The sequence below is a fragment of the Cervus elaphus genome, chromosome 20 (genome assembly GCF_910594005.1).
Source record: "Cervus elaphus chromosome 20, mCerEla1.1, whole genome shotgun sequence".
NCBI lineage: Eukaryota > Metazoa > Chordata > Mammalia > Artiodactyla > Cervidae > Cervus > Cervus elaphus.
The window spans coordinates 73,830,722-73,844,334 of NC_057834.1; the positions used below are offsets into that span (position 1 = coordinate 73,830,722).

The 13,613-nt window shown below is 34.7% G+C and overlaps 1 protein-coding gene and 1 non-coding gene across 16 annotated transcripts in view; one reads left to right on the forward strand and one right to left on the reverse strand.

Annotated features, from left to right (window-relative positions):
* RPAP2 (RNA polymerase II associated protein 2) overlaps positions 1–13,613 on the reverse strand; it is a 108,391-nt gene that overhangs the window by 61,302 nt on the left and 33,476 nt on the right. For 12 of the 15 annotated variants that reach the window (XM_043878895.1, XM_043878889.1, XM_043878891.1 and 9 more), the window contains exons 9-10: positions 10,698–10,780; positions 7,814–7,894 (exon numbers count right to left, since the gene is read on the reverse strand). In XM_043878895.1, the coding sequence (XP_043734830.1) occupies positions 7,814–7,894; positions 10,698–10,780 (164 nt within the window). Of the gene's footprint in view, positions 1–3,956; positions 4,039–7,813; positions 7,895–10,697; positions 10,781–13,613 lie in introns of all 15 variants that reach the window. The other 3 variants (XR_006336051.1, XR_006336052.1, XM_043878898.1) reach the window with 2 other exon arrangements.
* LOC122678421 lies at positions 6,730–6,836 on the forward strand. Its single transcript, XR_006336096.1, has one exon. It is a non-coding gene; the product is annotated as a U6 spliceosomal RNA (small nuclear RNA).

Genomic DNA, 13,613 nt, shown 5'->3' on the forward strand with positions numbered 1-13,613 from the left:
CATGTCTTAGGTCTTTGGAACTGGTGATTCCATCCGTCTGAAAAGTTTTCTTACATCACTTTTGCAGCAGGGTCTACTTGGGCCACACCATTAGCAAGTGTAACTCTCTCCACCTCCCAGCCCCACACTCCTAGCTTCCCTTTCTGTTATATATTTTACTTTATCCTCGTACCACTTCTCACCTTCTAACATATAATTATTGTTTGTTATCTGTTTTACCTTGACTGAGGGCAGGAATATTTGTGTTCTTCATCTATTTACTCCAAATGCCCAGAACAAATCCCTGACAGAAGAGGTTCAATTAATTTTTTGAATGAATTAACCTATATTTATTTTATTAAAAATGTATGCCAATCAAAGTTTATAAAATATTAAAATCTATTAATTTTGAGTGAATAAGCATATCTTTGTTATATTAACTCAATTTTTTTCCATAATTAAAATGTCTACAAAAAGTCTACTTGATATAAAAAGCAAATACAGGGACTCCACACTCCCAATGAAGGTGCTAGATTCGACCCCTGGTCAGGGGACTAGACCCCACATGATGCAATTAAAGATTCCACATGCTGCAACTGAAGAAAAAAACAAATCCGCACACTGCAAAGTAAACGTTAAAAGGGAAAAAAAGCAAGAATAGCAGTTGAAGCGTCTGACAGAGATGGTTTCCATAGTCAGATCTGTTTTACCTTGGACATAGTCAGTGACTGTAAACTTTTTTTTTAATTTAGTAAATTGGGGACAATAGTACTATCTACCTCATAGGGTTCTTGTGAGGATTAAATGTACAAAAGACATCCATGTTGCCAAATCCAATGGACATTTCTCAGTTCTCACCTTAGTCTACAAGAAGCATTTGACACGGCTGGTCACTCCTTTCTCCTTAGGAGACACTCTTCATCTGGTTTCTGCTTGCCTAATTCCCCTTCCTCTCCCTGGCATGCCTTCAGAGACCTTTTAATTTTGGATCACCCCAGGGTCTCTGCTCTTAGGTCACTCCTCACCTCTATATATGCCCATTCCCTTGGTGGTGTCATCCAATCTCTCAGTTTTAAATATTAGATAACTACTTGTTCACAACTCTCAAATTTATTATCTCTAGCCTAGACCTCTTCCTTGAATTCCAGACTTGGACTAATGATCTACCTTCATTTCCACTTGAATGTCTAACAGGCATCTCAAAATTTTAGTAGAGCCCAAACTGAGCTCCTTATTTCCTCTCCAAACTGGGTTCTCTTGCAAGGATCTCCACCTAAGTAAATGGCTACCCAGTCCTTCAGAATCCATCCAGTTGCTCAGGCCCAAAACTTTGACTCTCTTCATATCCCATGTCAAAATCAGTCATCAAATTCTGATGGTTCTATTTTCAAAATTAAATCTGATCACTTATTACTTCCCTGTTTTCACCTTAACATCATGTCTTGCCTAGATTACAGAAAGAGCATCCTAGATAGTCTTCCTGCCTTTGACCATCTACTATAATTCTCAAGTCAGAAGCCAGAGTGATACTGCCAAAATATGTCAGATCATGTCAGTTTTCTATTCAGAATCCACAAACTGCTCTCCATATCACTTGGAGTAAAAGTCAAAGAACGACCATGGTTCCAAGGATTATATAACTATACTACAGCCAATCCCTGCCCTTTACTTCTCTAACCATATCTCTTTGTATTGTTGCCTCGCTCATTTCTCCAGCCTCACCAGCATCCTTAACATTCTGTGAATATACCTGGCCTGCTTCTGCCTCAGGGCATTTTTACCTGTTGTTCCCTGTCTGATATATTTTCACCAATAGCAACATGGCTTGTTCCCTTAACAACCTTGAGGTCTTTATACAAATAGGATCTTCTTAATGAGGTCTTCCCTGACCAGCCCATATAAAATCACAACTTCCTCCCTCCTTAGTACCTCCCCTCTTTCCCAGCTTCTGAGGAGAAAAGGAGGTGATGGAACTGGGAAAAGGGTGTATCACCACATAATAATAACACATATATTGTCTTTAAAATTTTACATATCCTCTCTATTAAAATAGTTCCATGATAGAAGGAATTTTCTTTATTTTGTTCAGGTGTTTTACCTGTAGCGACTAAAACAGAATCCAGCACATAACCAAAAAAGGCCAAAGAAGGATAAGCAAAGAAGGATAAAATAAAATAGCAAAAGCAGTTAACAGAATTTCCTTTTCTGTAATACTCAAATCTCTCAAAGCTAAGACAAATTTTAGATTTCATTAATTTATTTACTGGGTCAACAAAAAAATCTACTGAATGCCTGCTCTAAACTGTTTCAGGCACTGAGGAACAAGGTCTTTGCTTTTACTTCAAAGCACTTTATACAGCAGAACAGCAAAATTTTACCTGCTATCACATTTTTCCCTTTTGCAGAACCAAAATAATTTCAAGCACAAATGCTAAACAAACACTATTTTGAGTGCTAATACAAAAATTAAAACAGTAATATTTGAAAGGAAACATTTTAAAACCATAGTTTCAAAATATAATTGGAAATTCAATATAGATTTAGAAGAAAATACCTTCAGTCATCACTGATGAAATTTAAAAAGGACTCATGTCAAAATACAATTTTAATTCAAATTATATTTAGAAAATATCTTGCTTCAACACTGACGACACCTGATCATTACCAAGTAACTTCTGATGGAACCACTATGAGAGGTAAATCAACGTAACATTCCAGATAAATGCCTATGAAGCAGTTCAGTGGAAAGGACAGCTCTACTCACTGGGGAAAGATTCTTCAAAAAGGTGAAAAAGCTGCTTTATGTTTAGTTCTAACATGCTCTCAACTCTGGCTGCACATTAGAAGCACCTGGGGGGCTTTTGAAAAATACTAATGTCTGGGCCCAACCCTAACCAAATGAAACTCAATCTCTAGGGGGTGAAGCCAGGCATCTGTCATCGTTAAAAGCTCCCCAAGTAATTCTGCTGCACAACTGGCTTAAGAATCATTGTTCTACAAGTTCCAATTATTGATTGCCATTTCAAAGAGAAAGATACGGTTATTTATGTCAACTCTTTCCCACCGCCAGTATTGACTGAAAAGATCTCCCAACACTAGTCCCTGTCATTTATACGGTGTTTCCTCAGAGACTTCACCTAGAAGCCTTGGCCTACAGTCACATACCTGTTAAAACTGTCCTGCCAGAATCTGAAGACCCCCAAAATGCATTATCTTACCAGAGGTCTCTCTGTATTATAAGTAACTGACATTTTACTGAAAAGAGCAAACTCAATTTAAGCAAAAGATTTTGACATGCAGGTACTAAATAAAGAGTAAATATTTGGAAAAACCAACAACAAGGTTTTGTAACATCCCCTCCACCAAAACAGACTTCCCTGGTGGCTCAGAGGGTAAAGAATCCACGTGCAATGTAGGAGACCAGGGTTCGATCCCCGGGAAGTTCCCCTTGAGGAGGGCATGGCAACCCATTCCAGTATTCTTGCCAGGAGAATCCCACGGACAGAATTGAGCCTGGCGGGCTACAGTCCATGGGGTCGCAAAGAGTCAGAGACAACTGAGCGACTGAGCACACACCATCAAAACAAGAGTTTTTTGGCTTATTTCCCTGAAACTTTTTAAAAATTATAATTGAAATTTATTTCAAACATATATAAAAATAGAACATAAAATCAACTCCCATATAGTCATCACAACTGAGAATTATCAAATCCTGGTCAATTATATTTCATCTATACAACCTCATATTCAACATCCCCTAACCTTGATAATTATGAAGCAAATCCCACACATCATATTGTTTCACCTAGGCTTTAATTTAGTGTAAACAATGCAGAAAGTACCCTGAAAAGATTTACATAGTAAGAATGACAGAAAAAGGTGATAACAGTTTATAAATATAAAAGGAAAATGACATGTGAGTTTCCTCATTTCTATAATCTGTTGGTTACCTTTTACTAGACTAAGGAACACTGTACCTCTTGTCTTGGCTAGCTTAGATGTCACAGAGGTTTAGTTTCACAGGTAACAACCATTTCAAGTGGAGTTCTTACCTGGGATCTAGAGAGGTAATAAATCAAATTACTTTAAAAAAAACCTTTAATACTGATAAATCTTTAGTACTGATAATTACCAAGACAACCAACAGTAAATTCTTTAAACTTTTTTTCCAGCTTTCCTGAGGTATAATTGACACATAATAATTATATATATTTAAGGTACACAACTTGATGTTTTGATATATGTATACATTGTGAAATGACAACCATAATCAAGCGAATTAACATGTCCATCACATACAGTTACCATTTTCTTTTTTTGGTGGTAAGACCACTTAACACCTCTCTTCTTGACTTAGATTTGGGGTCTAAACCCAACTACTAGTTGTGTAATTTGAAATTACTTAATCTGTCATCTCTCACCTGTAAAATGAGGATAATACCACTATTTTTTGGAAATTAGATAACATGTAAAGTGCCAAGCACAGTCCAGCACATAGTAGTTACCACAGTGAGTCCATGTACTGACATGAACTAAATATTATTATCAGGGCTGCTTCAAAACACCGAAATAACAAATAGCCTGGACAGTGAGTAGTTTCCAACCTGAAACACCTAAATTCTTTGGGCATATAAAAGTAATAATGTGGCAATCTTGAGTTGTAGTCATACATTTCTTTTCAACAGGTTTCAAGTAAGTTCTGAGACCCTCAGAATAGTTTTTTTAAAAAAAGAAAACATGCAATTAGACAGAAAAATAGTGCTAGAAAATACAGTCAATAAATTGAATCACTTGTTCATTTATTCTAAGTGAGTAGGGTTAAAAATGAAGTACAAAGTTCCTATCTGTAGTTCAAGGTCAAAGGTATTATTCTTATATCTTTTCTAATGAGTCTTAACCAGTTTGCTCAGAATGGTAATTAAATACTGTCTGCAAGAAACTGAATGCCAAGTCCTTTAAAAAAAATCAATGAAACAGAGCAACACCTGGTCTTCATCTTCCCTCAGTTAAGCTATCTTAATATATTTACTTCCTTAATAAATCCTGAACAAATCCTAAACTTCGGTGCAACCACACTGTGAATTCAAACTTTATCATCACTATAGACGGTTGAAAACACTTTTTTTTTTCTTCTTTTGGATGGTTTTGTGGTAGGTATATGACACAGACTCTCTCTTTTAACGAAAAAGGAATGCAGAGAAGTTTCATTTACTTTCATTAAACAGGAATGCAGAGAAGTTCGGCTTTGGTCTTGGTATTTGGTCCAAATCTTCCTTTTAGCAAAGCAGTTAGTATTCCAAAGGTCTAGCCCAAATAGAGCAACCATTTCTGGCATTTATAAACCTGTGTGTGATCACTGATCTTGTGATTGCATGGGTGTAACAATCTCAGTAATTAAAACAATCATATCATTCAGGTTTGTTATTCCCTGAATATTCACTTTCAAATATAAACATTGTAGACGCCATGAGAATGTCTTAGACAACTTATAATTGTCTTAACTCTATGAAGGCTGAAGATTTAATCATAAAGTGTTACAAATGATCCTTTTCAATAGCTGAAGATGAATTTTTGGGACACACCTAAACTTTGAATCCTAGTTCCTACTAAATAATTTATTGGAAACATTTTTCTGAATGTTTGTATTAACTGTCAATCTATTTTGCTAAATAACTGAAAGATTTTACAAATTTTTATATATAAAATTAAGATTTCACAAGCAACATAATTACTACAGCATTCTACTCTTCTACTGACTGATAAAATGAGCATATAAGAACATTTTTATTCCATTTCAACCAGTTTGGCCACCTGATGCGAAGAGCTGACTCACTTGAAAAGACCCTGATGCTGGGAAAGATTGAGGGCAGGAGAAGGGGACGACAGAGGATGAGATGGTTGGATGGCATCACCGATTCAATGGACATGGGTTTGGGTAAACTCCGGGAGTTGGTGATGGATAGAGAGGCCTGGCATGCTGCGGTTCATGGGGTCACAAAGAGTCGGACACGACTGAGCGACGGAACTGAACTGAACATGTCAATACTACTATTGTTAGCAATAAACTATAGTAATAGTTAATTTTTTGGATGAAATGATTCTTCTACTCTAGAAGCTCATCCTATCTTGATGCAATTAGATAAAAACTAATTGCATTTTTGGTCATTGGCATTGGGTCAAAATGTACATCTGGTATACACCTCTACTCATGATGTATGTAGCAGCTTATCTCTATTGTTTCCTAGTAGAGAATCTTGTCTTAGCCTGGTGGAGTATTTTTACCTTGATAGTTGTAGAAAAATCCCGACTGCTCCACTTCATAACTGATACTCTCTAGTTCTCCTCTTCCTGTCTTTATCACTCAGTCTGTTCTACACTCTTCAAAACTAAAGTATCCACTGTTTTGCACTGTTCCCTGTGCTCACCTTGTCTTCTCATAGGAGTTCTTCCTCGAGGATGGGCACTAGGCTTCTTCTATATTGTCCATAGTGCTGAACAATACAGAAGTGCCGGTCATTTAATATATATTTACTAGTTCAGTAAAATCCAAGATATTACTGACTAGCTACCTTTGTGTCTCATATATCATTCTCCTTAATTTTAGATTATTCCATAAATAAACTATCCAAAGCTAAACATATCAAAGTTTAAGCAAATAAGGGGCTGCATTTAACAAAAGATATGTGTGGGGAAGGGGGAGGGACAAACTGGGAGACTGGGAATTACATAAACATTAAGATACCAGTAAGGGTGCTCGCTTCGGCAGCACATATACTAAAATTGGAACGATACAGAGAAGATTAGCATGGCCCCTGCGCAAGGATGACACGCAAATTCGTGAAGCGTTCCATATTTTTCACGTGCACCCCAATGTTCATCGCAGCACTGTTTATAATAGCCAGGACATGGAAGCAACCTAGATGCCCATCAGCAGACGAATGGATAAGGAAGCTGTGGTACATATACACCATGGAATATTACTCAGCGTTAAAAAGAATTCATTTGAATCAGTTCTAATGAGATGGATGAAACTGGAGCCCATTATACAGAGTGAAATAAGCCAGAAAGATAAAGATCATTACAGCATACTAACACATATATATGGAATTTAGAAAGATGGTAATGATAACCCTATATGCAAAACAAAAAGAGACACAGAAGTACAGAACAGACTTTTGGACTCTGTGGGAGAAGGCGAGGGTGGGATGTTTCGAGAGAACAGCATGTATATTATCTATGGTGAGACAGATCACCAGCCCAGGTGGGATGCATGAGACAAGTGCTCGGACCTGGTGCACTGGGAAGACCCAGAGGGATCAGGTGGAGAGGGAGGTGGGCGGGGGGATCGGGATGGGGAATACATGTAACTCCATGGCTGATTCATGTCAATGTATGACAAAACCCACTGCAATGTTGTGAAGTAATTAGCCTCCAACTAATAAAAATAATTGAAAAAAAAAAAAAAAAAGATACCAGTAAGGACCTAGTGTACAGCACAGGGAGCTCTCTGCTCAGTACTCCATAATGGCTCACATGGGAAAAGACTCTAAAAAAGAATGGATATATGTATAACTGATTCACTTTGTTGTACACCTAAAACTAACACAACATTGTAAATCAACTGTATTCCAATAAAAATTTAAAAATAAAATGAACAAAAACCCCCAAAGATATAATTAATGTTGTTTAGTGGAAGAGAAAACAGTATATTAAGATTTAAGACAATGAAGGTAAATCATTTACTTTCTTCATGCCTTGGTCTACTATGGATTCTTCAAGGCAATTACATAAAGTCAAAATAACTGAGAAGGAAAATCGTAGTAGTAATACTAACCTGAAAGTTTGGACAAGATTTTTAAGTTGTGTGTAAATATCTCCTAATGTAATCTGAAGAGGTCCCAAAAGTCCAGGCAACCTGAAAATAAAAATTACATTTCTTTAAAAAAAATAAATTTCTATTAAAATATAATTATGTAGATACATTTAAAGAATATAACTATATACATATATTTGGGGGGTTCTTGCCTAAGTTTGGTTATTTCATAGGTAGGTAACCATGCCACTGAGGTAGAGACAGCTAAGCCAGATTTAACTGGTGAGAAGTCATAAAGAAATATTTCAAAGTAACTCCACACTCTATTTTGTAGTTTATGCTACAGAAAGAAGCACTGAAATGAAAAAATATTTTGGCTGCTATCTATATTCTTGTCTCTTTCTTACCTTTTCACTTTCAAATATTAAATAAATGGAAAGAACATAGGCTAGAGGAATTGCCCTCCAAATGGAGCATTATGGGAATGTGGATTTAATATTTCTTATTAAATCCTTAAGGTAAGGTAAAAACTGGTACATTTCTAGAGAGCAATTTGACAATATATACTAACATTTTAATGCAGACACTGTTTAACCCAACAGTTTTAATCAATACTATACAAAATTTATCCTAAAGAAATAATCAAACATAAAAAAAGACGGTTATTGGAGAAATATTTTGGTAGTGAAAAACTGGCAACAAATGTCTGTCAGTAGATGGTTACATAAATTATGATGTAACCACAAAATAATAAAATCTTTAAAATATAAATCTATATATTTTAATGTGGAAAGATATTCATGATAAACGTTAAGTGGAAAATGCACGTGTGTGTGTGTGCGTTAGTTGCTTAGTTGTGTCCGACTCTTTGCAACCCCATAGACTACAGCCCACCAGGCCCCTCCATCCATGGGATTCTCCAGGCAAGAAAATGCACATGAAGTTGTCCCATTTTTTATAAAAACATACATATTATAATGCAATTGTATATCACACACAGTATATATCAAGCATGTCATTTTCTCTAGGTTTAGACTATAATAAATATGGAACCAAAGGGAATGAATATACACACATCACATATATGTCAGGGATGAACATCAAAATATTAATAGTAATTACTGTGATTACAGTGATTTTCACTTCTTTAATTATATCATTTTGCACAGCCTAACCCTTCTGGAATAAGCATGTATTACTTAAAAAAAAGTTACATAAGTTTAAAACATGTTCCAAAATAGAGAAACAATAATAACCCCTCATTTCTATTTCCAGATTTAGCCTCCCAATATTTTGTTCCATTTGCTTCCTTTTTCCTTTTTTTTTTTTGCGACATCTTCAAGTAAACCATGTCATTTCTTTGACCCCTAAATTACTCTTTATGTATCTCTAAATACAAGTGCATTTTGTATAAAACCATAATAAAATCATCACGTTTAACCAATAATGGTTCCTTAATATCATCTAATACCCCGTGCATAGTTCACTTTCTTTGATTCTCTAAAATAAATTTTTTGTATAATTGGTGTGTTCCAATCAGAAACCAGAAAGGGTCTTATTTTTATAATAAAGTGTTAACTTTCATAATAAGAAAAATAATTAACTGCTTTCATAAACAATGAAACAAAAAAAATCCCTATGTCACTATCATTTTGTTTCCAGTATTCTTTGTGCTTCTCCTTCTTTAAGTTATTCTACCTCTTCTCAGATTTAGTTGTCACTCTAATATTAATAACTTGGTATTCTAGCAAGGTTCCTTTTGGGATCTCCTGTTGCAGCTAAAACCCACAAGGAACAGAATTCCTTCAGTGACATGGCTGTGTGGTCTTAAATTTAAAAGCGGGTACTTTCATCAGCTAAAAAGTCTAGAAAACTATTTTCACATAAATCCCTACCTACTAATTACACGCTAGCATAGTTAATCTATCCCAACTTTCAAAACCTATGTAACGAAAATGAAGGACTGATACCTTCTTATCCTAAGTCAGACAGTTGGTAACTTATATTGTTATATAAATTAAATTTTAATGGAAACAAGTATGAAGAACAGAAAAAAGGCAAAACAGATTTATTATATATGAAGAGTCTTAACACATGACAAGCATGCAATAAATATTACATTTAAACACTTATTTAAAATGTAAACTTTAGAAAAGTAAGCTATTCAAAATACTAAGGCTTCTAGAAAAGGCTTTTTAATTTTTGAACTACTATAAAATTAAGACTTCTCCATGTGCACAACACCTTCAGCAATGCGTGAAAAAACTGTTCTGTCTTTTCTGCTGAAGAAAAAAAACGCAAGTTGAAAAGTTCAAGACATCCGTCACATCTCTGGAAAAAAGATTTTCAAGCTCCTTTTGAAAGAGAAACCAAGATTGCAATTTTCAAATGTCATTTATGACTGGGCTAATTACAAGAACAACAATTTCCACTACGGGAAGCTCAAAACTAAAGTGCAACACTCAAGCTTCTGAGTGTGAAATGGTTCTCTGAATATGCGTATACACCGAGTAAGTCAATAAACCGTTAAACCTTTATAAAATCTTATTCACATGTGAAACTGATGACACATTTACCACAAATCAGTATTTAAATAGGTCCAGCTCTGATATTTTTTCCCTGACTTCACTGGATTATTGAATGGAAGTGAGGTAGTTTGGTTTTCTATTCCCATAATCTCAACTTTCGTCTTTATTATGTCTCTGTCTTCAGCACAAAACAATTTCAACACATTTTGGTAGAACACCTTAAAAATACAAGTTTCTCAGGTGAAGAAATCCATGTAAACTTTACGTATTATTTTTCAAAATTAAAAAATCAAGGATTACACCTGTAAGTTATAAACCCACAAATATCAAATTGATTTTTAGATATTATAAAAGTGGAATGATAATTACATACTTACACTTTATTCAGTTTTTCAAGTACGATGCGTTTTCTGATCTGGTTCTGAGAACTTGAATCTATCAGTGGAAAGGTGGGATCATGCTGAATCACATTTTTAAACAAAGCAAAATAAAATAATAAATTTATATTCTTTCTTTGATAGTAACACATTAAAACACAAAAGTTTATACCTATGATATGGTAGAATAAAAATCAGACTTCAGAAGATTTAAATTTGACTATCCACTTAGTCAGCAGGCTGGTGTGAACTTGCTTGAATCATCTGCCCTCTTTTGAGAGTCTTTTCTCATCTGTGTAATAGGGATACTAACACCTTCTTTATTAAATGCTGAAAATGTATAGAAAAAGACTTTATAAAATGCTAAATGTCGCATAAATGTAGGAGATTAAAGGACTAAAATTATCAAATACTATAAATATAATTTGGGAAACTCCACTTCTAGAAATGGCAGACAAAGACAATTCAAACCACTCTTCTTGCTGAGAACTGAAAAAGCTGGGAAAAAACCCACATTTGTTTGAAAGCATCAGAGAGCTAATAAGACAGTAAAGAATTATGTCTGAGATTTTGGAGAAAGTAATTCCAGAGAAGGCACTGACTAATTCTAGAAGAGGCAATTTAGATACTGAGAACCTAAGCATCAGAGTTTGGGGCATGCCAAAAAGGAAGAGGTACTGTCAACCTTCCCCAAGCTTGAGACCAATAAGAATGAATAGGAAACAGACTCGCTGCTACAGGGACTGAAGCCCAGCTTCAAATCACCTTAATCACTGACTGGATTAAAGTGATTTGGGATGGCTGCAAATCTGCCAGAAGCAAACACAAATCTGTTCTAGAGGAAGATAACATCAGCCTGGGTTTCAAGTTATCTCTGTAATTTTTTATTATACGATGTTTGCCACATAAAGTAGGACAATATGATCATAATCTGAAACACGAGTTCATAAGATCAACCCCTAAGGAAATCCATGTAATGAAACTATCAGCCTTATTTAGAATAACTATGCTGAATATATTTAAAAAACGACAAGATGGAAAATTTTAGCAGAGAATGGGAAACTATATTAAAGAAAGAAACGAAACTCCCAGTAACTGAAAAATATCATATTTAAAATAACTCAATGGATAGATTTAGTAACATAGTAGAAAGGACTGAAGAGAGAATATTCATTTGGAAAATATCCAAAATGAAACATAGTCACACACCTCTCCCCACCAAGGGTAATGCAAAGTGCAGGAGAATATAAAGACAGAAGATACAGTGAAAAAGACTAACATATCTGCAACTGGAGTACCAGGTAGAGAGGAAAAGGAAAATGGGACAGAAACAATACCTGAAGAGGTAATACCTGAGAATATTCCAAAACTAATGAAAGAAGTCATCACAGACTTAAGTATATATAACAGCCAAAATAATAAATACAAATATAATCACATCTAGGCAAAGCAATCAAAAACTGATGGCAACCAAGGGGACAAAAAAACAAAATCTTAAACGTAGCTAAAGGAAGAAAGTATTTTCAAATAAGAGAAATAAATAGAGGCCAAAAGACAATGAATATGTATTTTTAGTGGGCTGCAAGAAAATAACTGCTAATTTAGAATTTAATGTCCAGGGAAATATCTTTCAAAAGTGAAAGTAAAGTAATTTCCTGATAAATAAAACTGGGAAGATTCACCATTAGCAAACTGGCACTAATTAAAAAAAAGGATATTCTTCAGGCCGATGGTGAATGATCCCGGATCAAAGAACAGAGATGTAGAAGACATGAAGAACAGTAAAAGAGTAATTAATTGGGCAAATCCAACTGAACACTGATTATAAACAATCTTGTAGGATTTAAAAATATAGAGAGAATAAAAGTGCACAACAGTAAGAGCATGTTAAGTCGAGTGGGTAAATGTAAGTTTCTAAGGTACTAACTGTCCAGGAAGCAAAGTATTAACTTATATTAAATTTTAGTAAGACAAAGATTCAAGTTTTAATCTTTAGGGAAACCAATTAATGATTAGTAAAAGAACGTATAAAAACAAGCTAACAGAGGACAAAAAATTGGAATACTGATACTGGATCCAAAGAAAGAAAGGAGAGAAAGAACACAGAACAGATGGGACATGCAGAAAGCAACAAGTGAGATGGCAGATTTAAACCTAAATATATAAATTATGACATTAAATGTAAATAGACAAAATTCTTCACACAAAGGACATAGATTATCAGCCTAGGCTTTTTTTTTTAAGACAGTCCTTGAAAATACTAATGAAAGAATGCTAGTGTCAAAGTAGATCTTTTAAGACCAAAATTAAATAAATAAATAAATGTAGAGAAAAATTACTCCATATGCTAAAAGGTTTGATTTACCAAGAAGACATAACAATCTCACATTTACACCTAAGAACATGGTCTCAAAGTATTAAAATTCAGAAAACTAAAGGGAAAAATAATCAATTTATAATTATGGTGATAAATCTTGACCAACCTTTCCCATCTTTCTCAGTAACTTATGGAATAAGCAAACAAACAAACAAGAAAGAAAAGAAAAATCAACAGTGCTTCTCAAACTGTAACGTGCACACATTTCCCCAGAGAGAAATAAGAAATCTGACTGATACTCCCCACCATAAACAAAAATCAATTCCAGATAAATTACAGACCTAAATGTTAAAGGAAACACCACAAAGCTTCTAGAAGGTGAAATAATCCAAGCAAAGTAAAGATTTCTTAAAGAAGTCACTAAAGGGAACAATTAATAAACTGGGTTCAAGACACTGTTAATAAAAGTGAAAAGGAAAATCTCAGTGGAAGATATCTGTAATACACAAAAATGGGTTTGAATTCTGCACACAGAATTCTGACAAATCAACAGGAACTCCCCAGCACCCAGCACCAACAGATAAATGGAAAAAGACTAC